Source organism: Muntiacus reevesi, chromosome 1 (assembly GCF_963930625.1).
Source record: "Muntiacus reevesi chromosome 1, mMunRee1.1, whole genome shotgun sequence".
NCBI classification, from domain to species: Eukaryota; Metazoa; Chordata; class Mammalia; order Artiodactyla; family Cervidae; genus Muntiacus; species Muntiacus reevesi.
In genome coordinates this window covers 191891037-191910815 of record NC_089249.1, presented here as the reverse complement: position 1 = coordinate 191910815, position 19779 = coordinate 191891037, and the positions used below count along the sequence as shown (strand labels likewise).

At 41.6% G+C, this 19779-nt stretch overlaps 1 protein-coding gene across 1 annotated transcript; it reads left to right on the top strand.

Annotated features, from left to right (window-relative positions):
- Positions 1–1947: 1947 nt before the first annotated feature.
- LOC136156166 (olfactory receptor 1M1-like) lies at positions 1948–2898 on the top strand. The gene has a single exon (XM_065918670.1). It carries the CDS (start codon positions 1948–1950, stop codon positions 2896–2898), a length of 951 nt encoding a protein of 316 aa, XP_065774742.1.
- Positions 2899–19779: the final 16881 nt, after the last annotated feature.

Here is a 19779-nt window from a genome sequence, read left to right as displayed (position 1 = left end):
AACTCTTTGTGACCCCACAGACTGTAGCCAGCCAGGTTCCTCTGTCCATGGGATTTTCCCAGGCAAGAAGACTGGAGTGCGTTGCCATTTCCTTCTCTGGGGTATCTTCCCACCCAGGGATGGAACCCAGGTCTTCTGCATTGTAGGCAGATTCTTTACCTTCTGAGATCACAATATTCATGCAAATTATCCTGCTGGAAAAATTGAGTTGGCAGGCAGAAATTCAAGTCTGGGAGTGAGGAGTCTGGAGTTGTAAGTCTGGAAATCAATTCTGAAAACCATGAGACTTCTACCAAGAAGCTTTTCTTGTTTTCTCAGAGTTGGGGTCCCACTCAAGGATCCAACCCTCATCTTATGCATTGGCAGGAAGATTCTTTACTGCTGAGCCACCAGGGAAGCCTGTCATACCCCTATTGTAATTTTAAAATTATATATTTTATACCCATTATTTAAGTGGTTATACCTAAACTTGAATCATGTGTATTTCTGTAGAAAGTCCAAAACGTTCACTGTTTCTATTTTCCTGCAACTCAACACAAAAACATTACATCGATTTTATTTAATTCCCCATTTTGTCTCACATTACTTTGCATAGTATTTTAATCCCCCTTATTTTCATGCATGGGCTTCCCCGATGGCTCAGCTGGTAAAGAATCCACCTGCAGTGCAGGAGATGCAAGATATGCAAGTTTGACCCCTATGTTGGAAAGATTCCCTGGAGAGAAAATGGCAACCCACTCCAGCATCCTTGCCTGGGAAATCCCATAGACACAGGAGCCTGGCGGGCTACAGTCCATGGGGTCTGAAAGAGTTGGACACAATAGAGCACAGCACAGGTACAAATTGCATGTCTGTTTAGTCCTAAGTCAGGTCTGACTCTTTGCGACCCCATGGACTGTAGCCCGCCAGGCTCCTTTGTCTATGGGGATTCTCCAGGCAAGAATACTGGAGTGGGTTGCCACACCCTCCTCCAGGGGATCTTCCTAACCCAGAGAACAAACCCAGGTCTTCCACATCGCAGGAGGATTCTTTATCGTCTGAGCCACCAGGAAAGCCTATGAATGCTGGAGTGGATAGCCTATCCCTTCTCCAGGGGATCTTCCCCATCCAGGAATTGCACTGGGGTCTCATGTATTGCAGGTGTATTTTTTACCAGCTAAGCTAAGAGAAACCTGTGTTATTACTATTTTAAAACAATGCTTTGTTCAAATTTTTTCTACATTACTACTGATTTCTTGGCTGATTATTGTTCTCAGATAATGCTTTCTTCTGGATTCAGTTTGTTTTGTCATGAAGTAAACTCTTTAGTCAGAGAAGGCAATGGCACCCCATGGGGTTACAGAGAGTCGGACATGACTGAGCAACTTCACTTTCACTTTTCAATTTCATGCATTGGAGAAGGAAATGGCAACCCACTGCAGTGTTCTTGCCTGGAGAATCCCAGGGACGGCAGAGCCTGGTGGGCTGCCGTCTATGGGGTTGCACAGAGTTGGACACGACTGAAGCGACTTAGCAGCAGCAGCAGCAGCAAACCCTTTAGTAGTTTCCTCAGCCAGAGTTCAAGCATGGTTTACTATCAGTCTTTGTATGAATCAGGGATATTCAAGGGAGCAACCTTGAGCCAAATCTTGACATAAGAGATGTAAACACTACATCAGTGGTTCAAAATGGAACACATGATGGAACACATATTTAAGTTGACATCATAATTAGTCCAGATTGGAAACTTAGGGTGGATCCCCCAGAGGAGCAAATGACAACCCACTCCAGGATTCTTGCCTGGGAAGTCTCATGGATAGAGGAACCTGGTGAGGTTTGCAAAGAGTCATACATGACTGAACACAGGCATGCATGGAAATTGAAGGTAATCTCTTCAAATCTTCCAGAATCATCTCAATAGCATTCACGTAACTTCACTGTTTCAATACTTCCAGAGGAATTATATCCATGGAACCAGACAACCAAACCAGCTCATCTGAGTTTATCCTCCTGGGACTTTCAGAAAAGCCAGAACAGGAGACTCTCCTCTTTGCTCTGTTTCTCTGCATGTATGTGGTCACAGTAGTGGGGAACCTGTTGATCATCCTGGCCATCAGCACAGACTCCCACCTCCACACCCCCATGTACTTCTTCTTGGCCAATCTCTCCTTGGTTGATTTCTGCCTGGCCACCGACACTGTCCCCAAGATGCTGGTGAACATCCAAATCAAGAGTAAGTCCATCTCTTATTCCTGCTGCCTGACACAAATGTACTTCTTCCATTTCTTTGGCATCATGGACAGTGTCTTAATAGCCGTGATGGCTTATGATAGGTTTGTGGCTATATGTCACCCTTTACACTATACCACTATCATGAGCCCACGCCTCTGTGGCCTGCTGGTCGGTGGTCCGTGGGTGTTTTCCGGCTTCATCTCCCTCACCCACATCCTCCTGATGGCCCGTCTGGTTTTCTGTGGCAATAATGAGTTGCCTCACTACTTCTGTGACCTCACCCCACTTCTCAGACTTTCGTGCGCGGACACCTCTGTGAATAAGATCTTTGTGCTCATTGTGGCAGGGATGGTCATAGCCACGCCATTCATCTGCATTCTGGCCTCCTATGCTCGCATCATTGTGGCCATCATGAAGGTGCCCTCTGCGGGAGGCAGGAAGAGAACCTTCTCCACCTGCAGCTCCCACCTCTCCGTGGTTGCCCTCCTTTATGGGACCACCATTGGGGTCTATCTGTGTCCTTCATCTGTCCGCACAGCTGTGAAGGAGAAAGCCTCTGCTGTGATGTACACTGCCGTCACCCCCATGCTGAACCCCTTTATCTACAGCCTGAGGAACAGAGACCTGAAGGGGGCCCTAAGGAATCTCATGAGAGAAAAAAAGTCATCTCATCTTCATGACCACTAGTTCATCTGGGAGCTTCCTAGACGCAGGACCTCAAAGTCTAGGGTCCTGGGCAAGTATATGGGATTGCAAGAGTTGGGAGTGCAGCCATTCTGAATTTTGAATTGCAGAAATTTAAAAGGGAACATCAGGAGGGTCCCATAAATATTTTCTCAAATGTGTGTGTGTGTGTGTGCACGCTCAGCGGCATCTGCCTATTTGTGACACCATGAACTGTATGTAGCCCACCAGGCTCCTTCCTCTGTGGGATTTTTCTGGCAAGAATACTGAAGTGGGTTGCCATTTCCTTCTCCAGGGGATCTTCCCAACCCAGGGATCAAACCTGCCTCTCCTACATCTCCTGCATTGCAGGCAGATTCTTAACCACTGAGCCACCAGGGAAGCCCATTTTCTCCAATAGTGAGACCAAAAAGGGTGTTTTTTAGGTAAACCTCATGCTATCATCCAGAAGATCAGCCTAGCCCTACAAGCTTGGGTTCACCCTGGTTTTGAAATCATTGAACACTTAACAAATATTTGTTAAGTACATATTCTGGGTTGGATATAAATGCTGCTCGTGGAAATGTGAGCAGGACAGATAAGATCCCAACAGTCTGGAGTTTACAGCTGAGTGTGGGAGAAGACACTCTACACTTAGTTGTTGTAGAATGGAATATGAACATGAGAGGAAGGATAGAATCCAGTAGGAACACACAACAGAGTGAGGGAGAATTAGGGAAATTCTTCCAGGAGAGGTGATCCAAAAACCCAAAGGATGAGAATATGTTTATCAGGCAAAATGAGGAGAAAGAACATCTCAGAAAGACAAAACAACCTGTGGAAAAGTAAGAAAGCAAGAGAAGGAGTGAAGCATGCATTTGTGAAGTTAAAAGTCCAGTTACGCTGAATGATATGGGAGGTGCCAGGTACTGAGGGCTTTAGGACCAACCTAAGAGGGTGACCTTTCTCCAAAGAAGCAGCCAGTTAACTTGACTTCCAAGGACTAAAGTCAGGGAGCATGGGAATGAGTTGTACAGGCCCCTTCCTCCCACTCCTATCCTGTCTTCATAGGGAGCACGATGGTTTACGCTCTATAAAAGTTGTGCAAATCACAAGGGAGAAAAGATTCAGACCATGCCCTAAGGAAATGAGGAAATACTACTTTTTGTTGTCTATCTCATAGACAAAGAGCAAAATATCAGTCAATTGGATCGTAAATCTCTAAACCAGAGGGAAGACTTGGCATGTCTCAGTTGCCACATATGCCTGTGGACTGTAAGTGGCAACACTGCTTATACCAGAAATATGCTGTGCTGTGCTTAGTTGCTCAGTCCCGTCTGACTCTTTGCCCCCCATGGCCTGTAACCCGCTAGGTTCCTCTGTCCAGGCAAGGGGGTTCATCAGGCAGAATACTGGAATGGGTTGCCATGCCCTGCTCCAGGGGATCTTCCCAAGCCAGGGATTGAACCCAGGTCTCCTGCTTTGCAGATGGATTCTTTACCATCTGAGCCACCAAGGAAGCCCAGGAATATGGAGGTGTCCTGCATTGTAGGTGGATTCTTTACCAGCTGAATTGCCAGAGAAGCCCAAACCAGAAATAAGAGCTACTCATTATGAGTTTATCTTGTGCCAAACACTATGGTTTGTTTCTTTTCTGTGTCTTATCTAGTCATTCTAAAGTCCTATGAAGGCAGTAAGTCTCACTCTATTAGAGAGTAATCCTATTACGTATATGGAGAGTTACAACTAAAGTAAAGTAGGCAGTGACTTTGCAGAGGTCAGAAGTTTTCAAGAGGTGCTAAGAATCTGATGTTACCCTTAGTAGAATGGCTTTAAAGAATCCTACATCTAATTTGCCTATTTTCCTTTCATGAAAATTAAATTAGAATGTATCAGTTGAACCAACAGATCAGCTACAGTCCCATTTTGGTACTCTATTAGTAAGGGTACATGTGAGAAAAGTGAAAATGCCCTTTGTGGGTAATATTTTAATAGACAAATTAGATAAATTTAGATAAATTAGATAAATCAAAAATTTAAAAACACTAAAGTTTGCCCATGGGGCACTCATGGATCATGGATCCATGGATCATGGATCATGCCTTTTTATTCTTTTTAATATTTATGTATTTATTTGACTGTGCTGGGTCTTAGTTGGGGCATGTGGGATCTAGTTCCCCGACCCGGGATCAAACCTAGACCCCCTTCATAGGGAGCACAGAGTCTTTGCCACCGGACCACCAGAGAAGTCCCTGGTCATGCCCTTTTAGAATAACACACACACAGACATACAACACAGGTACAAGTTAAACCATAACACCCTTTCTTTCTAACTCCCCTCCATTCTCTTGTCACATGAATAGAAATTACCATTCTATGGTGTTGACTGGGAAAGGGTTTGAATTGTCAGTGACTGAAAATGATTACAGGGACTTTGCCTTCTAACGCAGGAGATGTGGGTTCAATCCCTGGCCAGAGAACTGAGATCCCACATGCCTCACGGCCAAAAATCCAAAACATAAAACTGAAGCAATATTGTAATAAATTCAATAGAGACATTAAAAAATGGTCCACATTTTTAAAAAGGGAAAAATGATCACAATATGGGGACTCATAGAATCTTTATGAATAGTTCTCTCCCTGATACAGATAGATACAACTTGAGGTAAAGCACTAATTTAACCACCCTTTTCTCTATGGAAGAAGAATTTCCATCAGCCAATAAAAACCTAAGATTTCCAGAATATTTTCAGCTTGTTTCATGTTAATAAATAAAAATCAGAGCTCTGGGAGAGATTCACCTTGTTTGTCCTTCTGATATCAACTTCCATCATTTGTTGACCCCAATATATGCTTCATCCGTTCATTCAACAAACATTTACCAAACATCTATTCCATGATGGCTATTTTTCTTAGCAGTGGGCATAAAGCATTAAACAAGAGAGATTAACGGCTTTTCCCCGTGTCTACAAAAAGATAGCATGAGAGCTCATCAACTCTTTTCTCCTAATTGTAAGGCAATGACTTTTAGAGGTCAGAAATTTTTACTCTTCCCCTTAATTATCATGAATGTATACATGGGATAAAATTCCAAGTGCTGAACTTTGAAAACAAAACAGAGTTTACTGATGTTCCTTTAAAAAAATAAAATTAAACAAAACAACCATTACTAGCCCAAACAAGCTTCACAGGTGGCGCTAGTGGTAAAGAATCTGCCTGCCGATGCAGGAGATGAGAGACTTGGACTGGATCCCTGGGACAGGAAGATCCGCTGGAGTAGGAAGTGGCAACCCACTCCAGTATTCTTACCCGGAAAATTCCAAGGACAGAGGAGCCTGGTGAGCTACAGTCCACGGGTCACAAAAAGTCAGACTTGACTGAGCGCACACACAGCAGCAGCAGCAGCCGCAGGGAGAATCACAATTTTTAAAAAAATAAATTAATTAACCAAATACTGAGAGTGAGAAGGACATGAAAGCCATAATGCAAGGACAGTGTGCTAGATGAAGGAAGCGAAATATGCAGTCAGAAGCAAGTTTGGATTAGGAGCTGTTCATGTCTTTTTTTCCTTTTCTTTTCAGATGTTTTCTTGATGTGGACCATTTTTGAAGTCTTTATTGAATTTGCTTCAATATTGCTTCTGTTTTACATTTCATAGCTGCAATGCATGTGGGATCTTAGCTCTCAGACAAGGGATCGAACCCATATACCCTGCATTGGAAGGCAGATTCTTAACCACTGGGCCACCAGGGAAGGCCCTCTATGTGCTTCTCATTTAAGTTTTTCTTTCCTTTGTTAATCTGGGATAAATTCTGCAAGTGTTTTAGGTCCAACATGTAGTTCAGTTAAAATAATACACATTTATTGTTTCATAATTTCTGTGAACCAAGTATTCAAGTATGACTTTGCTTTAAGCTCTCTTATAGACTGCAATCAAGGTGTCATGAGTGGGATTGTTGTTCTTTTTTTCTTTTTTCTTGTAAATTAATTTATTTTAATTGGAGGCTAACTACTTTACAATATTGTAGTGGTTTCTGCCATACATTGACATGAATGAATCAGCCATGGGTGTACACGTGTCCCCCATCCTGATCCCCTGCCACCTCCACCCCATCCTTAATGTTGTTCAGTCACTAAGTCATGTCCGACTCTTCAAACCTCATGGGCTGCAGCATGCCAGGCTTCCCTGTTCTTCACTATCTCCCCGAGTTTGCTCAAACTCTTGTCCATTGAGACAGTGATGCCATCCAACCATCTCACCCTCTGTTGCTCCCATCTCCTCCTGCCCTCAATCTTTCTCAGTATCAGGGTCTTTTCCAATGAGTTGGGTTTTCACATCAGGTGGCCAAAGTATTGGACCTTCAGCTTCAGCATCAGTCCTGCCATACTCAATGATGAAAGACCAAAAGCTTTCCCTCTAATATAAGGAAAAAAACAAAAATGCCTTTTTTTTTTTTTACTATTTCTTTTAATATAGTACTAGAACTCTTACAAAGAACAATTAGACAAGAAAAGTAAATGAAAGCCCCCCAAATTAGGAAAGAAAAAGTAAAATGATGTTTGTTCACAGATGACATAATCTCATAGGTGAAAAACCCTGAAGATGCCAAAAAAAAAAAAACCTATTAGAACTTACAAACAAATTCAGCAGAGCTATACAGTTCATATAGGATATAAGAGCAATACACGAAAATCAGTTCCATTTCTATATACTAGCAACAGATTGACTCTGGTGTCAACCTAAATGTCCATCAACGGAGGAATAAAGAAAGTGTGTTATATATACAATGATATACAATGGGATGTTACTCAGTCATAAAAAAGAATGAAATAATGCCATTTGCGGCACATGGACGGATCTAGAGATTGCAGTACCTAGTGAAGTAAGCCAGAAACAGAGAGACAAACATCATAAGATATGGCTGATATGTGGGATCTTAAAAAAGGTGGGGGGGTGGGGTACAAACAAACTTATTCACAAAACAGAAATACAGTTACAGATATAGAAAACAAACTTATGGTTACCAGGGCATATGTGGCAGGGAACAACCTGGAAGATGTGGATTGATAAATACACACTACTATACATAAAACAGACAGCTAATAAAGACTTACTGTATTACACAGGGAACTCTACTCTGTAATGACCTTTACGGGAAAAGAATGAAAAAAAGAGTGGATACATGCATACATATAAGATTCATTCTGCTGTATACCTGAAATTTACATGACATTGTAAATCAGCTATACTCCAATAAAAATTTTTAACAAAATTTGAAACTTCTGAACATCAAAATGCCCGATGAACAGAATAAAAAGACAGCTCATGAAATAGGAGAAGACTTTTGTAAACCGAAGGTCTACTAAGGAACTAATATCTAGAATACATAAAGAACTCTTACATGTGAACAACAATAACAAGCTAAACAGCTCAATTAAAGATGGGGCAAGGACTTAAATCGACATTGCTCCAAAGACAATCTACAAATAACCAGTAAGCACATGAAAAGGCACTCCACATGAAACGCAAATGAACCCCAGTGAAATTTCACACCCATTAGGACGGCTGTTACAAAAACAAACAGACAAAGACAACCAAACAGAACACACAAAGAGAAAAAAATAGCTTTTACTGGTGGAAATGTAAAACTTCCGGTGCTATGAAAAACAGTAGCACGGCAGGAAACCCTTGGCCGTCCTCGGCTTGGGGCTACATGAATCCTAACCTGTTCATCTTCACATGAGCCTTCTCTGTGTCTGTGAGCCTCAAACCTGCCCCTCCTTCCTTGTATGGGGATGGTGTCATCATCGGATGTAGCACACACCCTGGTGGTGTGGTGGGTTAGTCGCTAAGCCGTGTCCGACTCTTCCGACCCCATAGACCGTAGCCTGCCAGGCTCCTCTGTCCAAGGGATTCTCCAGACAAGACTACTGGAGTGGGTTGCCATTTCCTTCCTGGGTGATCTTCCGAACCCAGGAATGAACCCCAGGTCTCCTGCCTTGCAGGCAGATTCTTTACCAACTGAGCTACAGGGGAAGCCCAGCACACACCCTAATTCAGGATGAAAAGTAGACCTAACATATAATACATAAATTCCATTTCTGACAATACATCCAAAGGAAATGAAACCATCTCAAGGAAATTTCAATATTTTCATGTTCATTGCAGCATTATTTGCAACAGTCAAGGTATGAAAACAGTGTCCATAGACAGATGAAAAGATAAAGAAAATGTGGTGTATATATGTCCAATAGAATATTGTTTAGCCTTGTAAAAGAAGGAAATCCTACCATTTGTGACCCAAAAAATGCAGCTGGAAGGCATTATGCTAAATGAAATGAGGGGGAAAAAATTACTTCATGGTATAATATACATTCAGAATCTAAGAAAAGGGTGGCGGTATGTGAGGTGATGGATGTGTTAACTAACTTGGTAGTGGAAACCCTTTCACAATGTGCAAGTGCTATGCTGTCCTTAGCCACTCAGTCATGACCGACTCTTTGCGACCCCATGGACTGTAGCCCGCCAGACTCCTCTGTCCATGGGGATTCTCCAGGCAAAAATACTAAAATGGGTTACTATGTCCTCCTCCAGGGGATCTTCCCAATCCATGGATGGAACTCAGGTCTCCTGCACTGCAGCAGGATTCTTTGCTATCTGAGCCACCAGGCAAGCCCATGAATACCAGAGTGGGTACCTATCCCTTCCCCAGGGGATCTGCCCAACCCAAGAATCCAACTGGAGTCTCCCGGATTGCAGGTGGATTCTTTACCAGCTGAGCTACCAGGAAAGTCCTTCACAATATATATGTATATCAAATTATTGCTTCCTGTATTTTTTTTTAATTCAAACCTTTCATTCTTACTTTACTTGTTTATTTATTTTTGGCCACACTGCACAACATGTGGGATCTTAGTTCCCCAAGCAGGAATCGAATCCTTGCCCCCTTCATTGGAAGCATGCTGTCTTAACCACTGGACCACTGAAGAAGTCTCACTTTGTGTACTTAAACATATTACAATTTTATTAGTCAATTATGTGTCAATAAAGCTGAAAAAAAGTATGTGCTTCCTCAGGAGAGTCCACAACATCACCATAAAGTATCATTTCCCCAAAACATGAACCCAGGACCTGATCAAGTATCTAGATCTACACATCAATTTATATTTATAACTTACAAGAAGCACATTTGAAGCAATAGCACACAAATGCAATCAGCAAAATCCAGACCATTTCTTCAACAAATAAATTCCAAGAATCACATACAAGAGGGGGAAAAAAATCCTATAGGTTAGAAAGGACTTTAGACAGCTATCAACCAATTGGAATATAGGGATATTACTTGGATTCTAATGTGAAAAAATTATTTAAAAAATCATGAGGCAATTGGGTTAATTTGAGTATTGGATACTTTATTTTTTAATAAAATTATAATTTGATAATATAATTATCATTAATACTTTAAAGTACACTACTGGGATTGTGATTATGCTTTTTTATATAAATTCATTTATTTTAATTGGAGGCTAATTACTTTACAATATTGTAGTGGTTTTGTCATACACTGACATGAATACTCCACAGATGTACATGTGTTCCACATCCTGAGCCCCCCTCCCGCCTCCCTCCCCATCCCATCCCTCTGGGTCTTCCCAGTGCACCAGCCCTGAGCACTTGTCTCATGCATCCAACCTGGACCAGTGCTTCGTTTCACATGATAATATACATGCTTCAGTGCCATTCTCCTAAATCATCCCACCCTCCCCCTCTCCCACAGAGTCCAAAAGACTGTTCTATACATCTGTGTCTCTTTTGCTGCCTCGCATATAGGGTTATCGTTACCATCTTTCTAAATTCCATATATATGTATTAATATACCATATTGCTGTTTTTCTTTCTGACTTACTTCACTCTGTATAATAGACTCCAGTTTCATCCACCTCATTAGAACTGATTCAAATGCATTCTTTTTACTGGCTGAGTAATATTCTGCTGTGTATATGTACCACAGATTTCTTATCCATTCATCTGCCAAAGGACATCTAGGTTGCTTCCATGTCCTGGCTATTATAAACAGTGCTGCGATGAACATTGGGGTGCACGTGTCTCTTTCAGATCTGGATTCGTCAGTGTGTATGCCCAGCAGTGGGATTGGTGGGTCATATGGCAGTTCTATTTCCAGTTTTTTAAGGAATCTCCACACTGTTCTCCATAGTGGCTGTACTAGTTTGCATTCCCACCAACAGTGTAAGAGGGTTCCCTTTTCTCCACCTCTCTCCAGCATTTATTGCTTGAAGACTTTTGGATAGCAGTCATTCTGACTGGCGTGAAATGGTACCTCATTGTGATTTTGATTTGCATTTCTCTGATAATGAGTGATGTTGAGCATCTTTTCATGTGTTTGTTAGCCATCTGTATGTCTTCCTTGGAGAAATGTCTGTTTAGATCTCTTCCCATTTTTTGATTGGGTCATTTATTTTTCTGGGATTGAGCTTCAGGAGTTGCTTGTATATTTTTGAGATTAATTCTTTGCTGCTTCGTTTGCTACTGTTTTCTCCCATTTTGAAGACTGTCTTTTCACCTTGCTTATAGTTTCCTTCATTGTGCAAAAGCTTTTAAGTTTAATTAGGTCCCATTTGTTTATTTTTACTTTTATTTCCAATATTCTGGGAGGTGGATCATAGAGGATCCTGCTGTGATTTATATAGGAGAGTGATTTGCCTATGTTTTTCCTCTAGAGGTTTAAAGTTTCTGGTCTTATGTTTAGATTGTTAATCCGTTTTGAGTTTATTTTTGTATATGGTGTTAGAAATAACTTGTCTTTTTAGAGTTGCACTGAAATAATGTGATATATAAGATCTACTCTGAAATAATCCTGGGGAAGAGATCCAAGTAGATAGAATACATATGAAACAAGCATCTAATTGGTTATCACTGAACCTGTGTGATGAATACATGGGTTTCATTACATAGAGCTGAGTCATGCTAAAAACTGAGTTTTCTTGGTCAAAAATCAGAGTACTGACAATATCATATGACTCAACCTTCAGGTCAGTCGCTCAGATGTGTCTGATTCTTTGCGACCCCATGAATCGCAGCACGCCAAGCCTCCTTGTCCATCACCAACTCCCAGAGTTTACCCAAACTCTTCTCCATTGAGTCGGTGATGCCATCCAACCATCTCATCCTCTGTCATCCCCTTCTCCTCCTGCCCTCAGTCTTTCCCAGCATCAGGGTCTTTTCAATTGAGTCAGCTCTTTGCATCACGTGGCCAAAGTATTGGAGTTTCAGCTTCAACATCAGTCCTTCCAATGAACACCCAGGACTGATCTCCTTTAGGATGGACTGGTTGGATCTCCTTGCAGTCCAAGGGACTCTCAAGAGTCTTCTCCAACGCAAAAGCATAAGTCCAAAAGCATCAATTATTCTGCACTCAGCTTTCCTTATAGTCCAACTCTCACATCCATACATGACTACTGGAAAAACCAGAACCTTGACTAGGCGTACCATTGTTGACAAAGTAATGTCTCTGCTTTTTAATATGCTGTCTAGGTTGGTCACAACTTCCCTTCCAAGAAGTAAGCGCCTTTTTTTTTTCCCAGTGGGCTTTGTCATACATTGATATGAATCAGCCGTAGAGTTACACGTATTCCCCATCCCGATCCCCACTCCCACCTCTCTCTCCACCCGATTCCTCTGGGTCTTCCCAGCCCACCAGGCCCAAGCACTCGACTCATGCATCCCACCTGGGCTGGTGATCTGTTTCACCACAGATAATATACATGCTGTTCTTTTGAAACATCCCACCCTCACCTTCTCCCACAGAGTTCAAAAGTGTGTTCTGTACTTCTGTGTCTCTTTTTTTGTTTTGCATATAGGGTTATTGTTACCATCTTTCTAAATTCCATATATATGTGTTAGTATACTGTAATGTTCCTTATATTTCTGGCTTACTTCACTCTGTATAATGGGCCCCAGTTTCATCCATCTCATTAGAACTGATTCAAATGAATTCTTTTTAACGGCTGAGTAATATTCCATGGTGTATATGTACCACAGCTTCCTTATCCATTCATCTGCTGATGGGCATCTAGGTTGCTTCCACGTCCTGGCTATTATAAACAGTGCTGTGATGAACATTGGGGTACACGTGTCTCTTTCAGATCTGGATTCCTCAGTGTGTATGCCCAGAAGTGGGATTGCTAGGTCATATGGCAGTTCTATTTCCAGTTTTTTAAGAAATCTCCACACTGTTTTCCATAGTGGCTGTACTAGTTTGCAGTCCCACCAACAGTGTAAGAGGGTTCCCTTTTCTCCACACCCTCTCCAGCATTTATTGCTTGTAGACTTTTGGATAGCAGCCATCCTGACTGGCGTGAAATGGTACCTCATTGAGGTTTTGATTTGCATTTCTCTGATAATGAGTGATGTTGAGCATCTTTTCATGTGTTTGTTAGCCATCTGTATGTCTTCTTTGGAGAAATGTCTGTTTAGTTTTTTGATTGGGTCATTTATTTTTCTGGAATTGAGCTTCAGGAGTTGCTTGTATATTTTTGAGGTTAATCCTTTGTCTGTTTCCTCATTTGCTATTTTGTTCTCCCTATCTGAGGGCTGTCTTTTCACCTTACTTATAGTTTCCTTTGTTGTGCAAAAGCTTTTAAGTTTCATTAGGTCCCATTTGTTTAGTTTTGCTTTTATTTCCAATATTCTGGGAGGTGGGTCATAGAAGATCTTGCTGTGATTTATGTCGGAGAGGGTTTTGCCTATGTTCTCCTCTAGGAGTTTTATAGTTTCTGGTCTTACATTTAGATCTTTAATCCATTTTGAGTTTATTTTTGTGTATGGTGTTAGAAAGTGTTCTAGTTTCATTCTTGTACAACTGGTTGACCAGTTTTCCCAGCACCACATGTTAAAGAGATTGTCTTTTTTCCATTGTATATCCTTGCCTCCTTTGTCAAAGATAAGGTGTCCATAGGTGCGTGGATTTATCTCTGGGCTTTCTATTCTGTTCCATTGATCTATATTTCTGTCTTTGTGCCAGTACCATACTGTCTTGATGACTGTGGCTTTGTAGTAGAGTCTGAAGTCAGGGAGGTTGATTCCTCCAGTTCCATTCTTCTTCCTCAAGATTACTTTGTCTATTCAAGGTTTTTTGTATTTCCATACAAATTGTGAAATTATTTGTTCTAGTTCTGTGAAAAATACTATTGGTAGCTTGATAGGGATTGCACTGAATCTATAGATTGCTTTGGGTAGTATAGCCATTTTGACAATATTGATTCTTCCAATCCATGAACATGGTATGTTTCTCCATCTGTTTGTGTCCTCTTTGATTTCTTTCATCAGTGTTTTATAGTTTTCTATGTATAGGTCTTTCGTTTCTTTAGATAGATATACTCCTAAGTATTTTATTCTTTTTGTTGCAATGGTAAATGGTATTCACCATTCAATTCCTTCATTTCTCTTTGTATTTTTTCATTGTTAGTATATAGGAATGCGAGGCATTTCTGTGTGTTAATTTTATATCCTGCAACTTTACTATATTCATTGATTAGCTCTAGTAATTTTCTGGAAGAGTCTTTAGGGTTTTCTATGTAGAGGATCATGTCATCTGCAAACAGCGAGAGTTTCACTTCTTCTTTTCCTATCTGGATTCCTGTTACGTCTTTTTCTGCTCTGATTGCTGTGGCCAAAAGGAAGCGTCTTTTAATTTCATGGCTGCAATCACCATCTGCAGTGATTTTGGAGCCCCAAGAATTAAAGTCAGCCACTGTTGCCGCATCTATTTGCCATGAAGGGGTGGGATTGGATGCCAAGATCTTATTGAGTTTTAAGCCAACTTTTTTACTCTCCTCTTTCACTTTCATCAGGAGGCTTTTTAGTTCTTCTGCACTTTCTGCCATAAGGGTGGTGTCATCTGCGTATCTGAGGTGATTGATATTTCTCCCGGCAATCTTAATTCCATCTTGTGCTTCCTCCAGCCCAGCATTTCTCATGATGTACTCTGCATAAAAGTTAAATAAGCATGGTGACAATATACAGCCTTGACATACTCCTTTTCCTATTTGGAACCAGTCTGTTGTTCCATGTCCAGTTCTAACTATTGTTTCCTGACCTTCATACAGGTTTCTCAAGAGGCAGGTCAGGTGGTCTGCTATTCCCATCTCTCAGAATTTTCCACAGTTTATTGTGACCCACACAGTCAAAGGCTTTGGCATAGTCAATAAAGCAGAGATAGATGTTTTTCTGGAACTCTCTTGCTTTTCAATGATCCAGCGGATGTTGGCAATTTGCTCTCTGGTTCCTCTGCCTTTTCTAAAACCAGTTTGAACATCTGGAAGTTCACGGTTCATGTATTGCTGAAGCCTGGCTTGAAGAATTTTGAACGTTACTTTACTAGCATGTAGGATGAGTGCAATTGTGTGGTAGTCTGGATATTCTTTGGGATTGCCTTTCTTTGGTATTGGAATGAAAACTGACATTTTCCAGTCCTGTGGCCACTGCTGATTTTTCCAAATTTGCTGACATTTGAGTGCAGCACTTTCACAGCATCATCTTTTAAGGCTATGTAATCTACTTCTGTCTGCAATTGGTTATTTCTATAACAAAAGGATTTTTTAAACTGAAACTTAACATACCAGTCAGTTTTGTGGATGTTTATTAAGTGGACACAAAACCCAAAAATCTGACAATGACTTCAGGAAACTGAATTGCTAAAAATGCAAAGGGAGAGACACCCACTGATACCACCTTGGGACCCATATTCAGATCAAAGATCTTTCTGCAGACCCATTCAGCCAACCCCTTTCTATGTATGCCCATCAAGTGAAATTCTGCTTCCTCCATTGGCAGAACTGGAACGGAGAAATGGTGTCTCTACAAAGTTTCCATCTTGAGGTTAAGTGGTGTCAGAAGCAGACTTGCATCTGTGTATTACGTTGCTGAGTGGATAAGAGAGACTTTTTGCTTATTTGTTTTAAATAAAATGTTTTTAATATTTTTTTAAATTTTCATTTAGGTGGTGGTGGTTTAGTCTCTCCGCAGTGTCCAACTCTGTGATTGCATGGACTGCAGCCTGCCAGGCTCCTTGGTCCATGGGATTCCCCAGGCAGGAATACTGGAGTGGGTTGCCGTTTCCTTCTCCAGGGGGTCTTCCTGACCCAGGAATCGAGCCCAGGTCCCCTGCATTGCAGACAGTTTCTTTACTGACTGAGCTACAAGGTTTGCCCCTTTATTTGGTGAGTTCTTTTTATTTTTGGCTATGCTGAGTCTTCAATGCTGTGACGGCTTTTGTCTAGTTGTGGCAAGAAGAGGCTACTCTCTAGTTGGGGTGTGCAGGCTTCTCATTGCTGTGACTTCCCTTATTGTGGAGCACAGGCTCTAGGGCATGCAGGTTTCAGTAGTTGCGGCCTCTGGGCTCTAGAGCACAACCTCAACAGTTGTGGCTCACTCACAGGTTTAGTTCATCCGTGATGTGTGGGATCTTTCCAGACCAGGAAGACTGGTGTCTCCTGCACTGGCAGGTGGATTTTTTACCACTGAGCCACCAGGGGAACCCTGTTTTTGATTCTCAGAATAATGAGGAAGACTGACTTCAAAGAAAAATGGATACTTCCTCTATGAGAAGACCTGGGCCTTGGGGAGACAGAATCTTAGAGACTAGGAAAGTTTGTTCCCTGAGGACTGGGTGCAGAGCAAGTTGGGAAACACAGCGTACTCCAAGTTGCCTCTTGAAGACATAATATACTCAATACAACCTTCTTACTGCCATGTTCCCCCCCCTAAGGAAGTCGATCTATTCAGGGAACAGAGGTGAACCTGAACAATTTATCTAACAAGGAGCCTTGGGAATTGACTTCTTATTGGCCCAGAAATCATAAACATTCCCTCCGTTCCCACAATTTATCCTCCACCCCAGCGTTCCTTCTTTGGGCCAGGAGGCTGCATACCTGTGCCTTTATGAGCATCTTTCTGTTCTGATCTAACTTCATCATTCTTGTCCTTTCCCAGAAGCAGAGCCAGCATCTTTATTGTCCATCAGCAGGGAGGGAATGGAACCATGTTTGCCTCATGCCCCTGTGATAATATCAAGAAGAGGAAAGATAGCCCTGTAAGTGGATTTGGGGACAAGAAAAGAGGGAGAGAGGAGGAGAAAGAGAGAACTTGGAGAGAATGCCAGCAGATATTAGAGCTGCTATATTCTCAGACAACTGGGAGAATCTACTTGGCTCAGATCAACAGTTTCCACCCAGAATTCAATAACCACACTTGGCTAACTAGTTCAGCTTAGTCCAAATGTGATGCCACCAAGCCCTTTCCAAAGCCCATGATTTTCAGCACAGTTCTTAGTACCTGCACCAGATTTTCCAAAGCTCACTTGAGTATCTCAAAGAACAAAGGAGTTTCCATTAAACTTTTTTAGGTGAAGGTTTGAGTTCTTCCCATCACTGAGTCTCTGAAGCCCTTAGAATTGCAGATACTAAGTAGTCATGGAATTCTCGGAATAATTTGCTATCATGCCCATTTCAGCATATGTTGATAAATGCCTCCTGAGTCTGTTTCCTTCATTCAGCCATTCAGCCAATCCCTTTCTATGTATGTCCATCAAGTTAAATTCTGCTTCCTCATTGGCAGAACTGGAAGGGAGAAATGGTGTTTTACAGAGTTTCCCTCTTGAGGTTAAGAGGGAAACTCTTAATGTAAATTCATTAATTCTCTTTTGATTTTTTAAATTAAAGGGATTAAGAGTACAGACTCTGGAAACTTTCCTGATGGTCCAGTGATAAAGAATCTGCCTTGCAATGCAGGAAACTTGGGTTTGATACCTGGTTGATCCCTTGATTCCTGGTCAATAAGATCCCACATGCCTTGAACAACTAAGTCTGAGAGGCAACCAGAGAGTCCACACACCAGAGCAAGCTCCCACACGAAGCAACAAAAATTCCAAGTGCTACAATTAAGGCTTCTGGAAGCCAAATAAATAAATAAAGTTTTAAAATAGTACAGGCTCCATAGTCAGAGTTTAGTTCTGCCATCCACTTTCTGTCGAGTCCCACTTGATTTTTTTAAACTCCTTGCATCTCCATTTCCTTATATGTGACACAGACCCACCAACACTGGATTGTTCCGAGTAGCTAATTGAAAAAGAATGTAGAACAGGGCCTGGTACTGTCGGAGACAATAAAAAAAGAGGATCATTATTTATTCATGCATTTATTGGAGATGGGATATATACCTTCTATATTCAGTTAAGACATTAGCTACAAAATGGACAAAGAAATCTATTTCTGTAGCAGGAATAGAGACACAGGCATAGAGAAGAGACTTGTGGACTCAGCGGGGGAAGGAGAGTGGGACAAATTGAGAGCAAGGTGTTGAAACATGTACATTACCACATGTAAAATAGCTAGGAGGAAGTGGCTGCGTAGCACAAGCAGTGTGCTCTGTGATGACCTAGAGGGCTGGGATGGCGTGGGGAGTGGGAGGGAGGTCAAGAGGGAAGGAAAATATGGATGCTTAACGGCTGATTCAGGTTGTCATATGGCAGAAATCAGTACAACATTGTAAATCAATTATCCTCCAATTAAAAGTAAGCTTTTAAAAAATGAACAAAGGCACACCGTTCCTGCTTTAGAGTGTCTGGAGGACAGGGGTTGTGTCTATTTGTGTCTTTGTCTGCACCGCTCACCCCACATCCTGGCGTAATGCAGCCATCAATAATTGTTTATGGGGCGGGGGGGAAGGCAGTGAGTGCGTAAATAAGTGAATAACAGCGATATGATCAGAGTCCTCCCTTTTTGTTGCTGGAGGTAAGTTGCTTTACAGTGATGTACTCGTTTCTGCCGCACCGCTAAAAATTCACTTTGAGCGTGCATATATCCCCTCTTTGTCACCACGGAGCATTGAGTAGAGTTCCCTGTGCTATACAGTAGGTTCTCCTTGGTTATCTCTGTGATACCTAGTAGCCTGTGGATGCCAATCCCGATCTCCCAATTCATCCCACCCTCCCCTTTTCCCCCTTGACATCTATATATTTGCTCTCCATACCTGTGTCTTTATTTCTGCTTTGCAAATAGATTCATCTGTAAACTATTTTTCCAGACTCCACATGTATGTGTTAATGCATGATATTTCTTTCTATCTGACATATCAGGAAGATTATTCCACCAGCAATTTCATGATGGTTTGGAGGAGACAGAAAGGATGCATGAGGACTAATTCAAGACTAATACTTGACAACCAGAACTAAGACGAGCCTTGATGCGAGTCAGTGGTGGGAGGAGGTAGATGAAAAGATGTAAAAATAGACAGTTCAGCTTGTAGAAGACATAGCAACGCATTGACAGATTGGCTTTGGCAGTGAAAGTAACAAGGGAGGAAAAGTCAAAGTTTCAATCATAGGTGTCTGAAGCAATGATGATTTTATTCATGGAAATAAGGTCACCAGAAAAGAAATCGACTTTGTATTTTCCATGATAAACTTGTTGTGCCAGGAACAGAGAAAAGAAAATCACCACTTTTATAATCATATTATTCTTTGACAGATACAGTGTAGAAAACTTTACACCAACATCTCATTTAATCCTCAAAACAAGCCTATTATCCATACACCATTATTCTCATCCCCTTTTGACCAAGAAAGTGAGATTTTAATGGTTAGATAACTCACTTAAGATCGCCTAGCTAAGTGGGAAGCTGCTGAATAGAACAGGGAGCTCAGTCCAGGGCTCTGTGAAGACCAAGAGGGGTGGGAGGGATGGGGGTAGGAGGGGGGCTCAACAGGGAGTGAATAGATGTATACTTAGAGCTGATTTACATGGCCGTACAGCAGAAGCTAGCACAACATTGGAAAGAAAATTATGTTCCGATTTTAAAAAATAAAAATAAATAAAGATCATCTAGCC

What these genes read in the sequence shown, in the direction of transcription:
- LOC136156166 (XM_065918670.1), top strand. Translation starts at nt 1,948, where the DNA reads ATGGAACCAGACAACCAAACCAGCTCATCTGAGTTTATCCTCCTGGGA.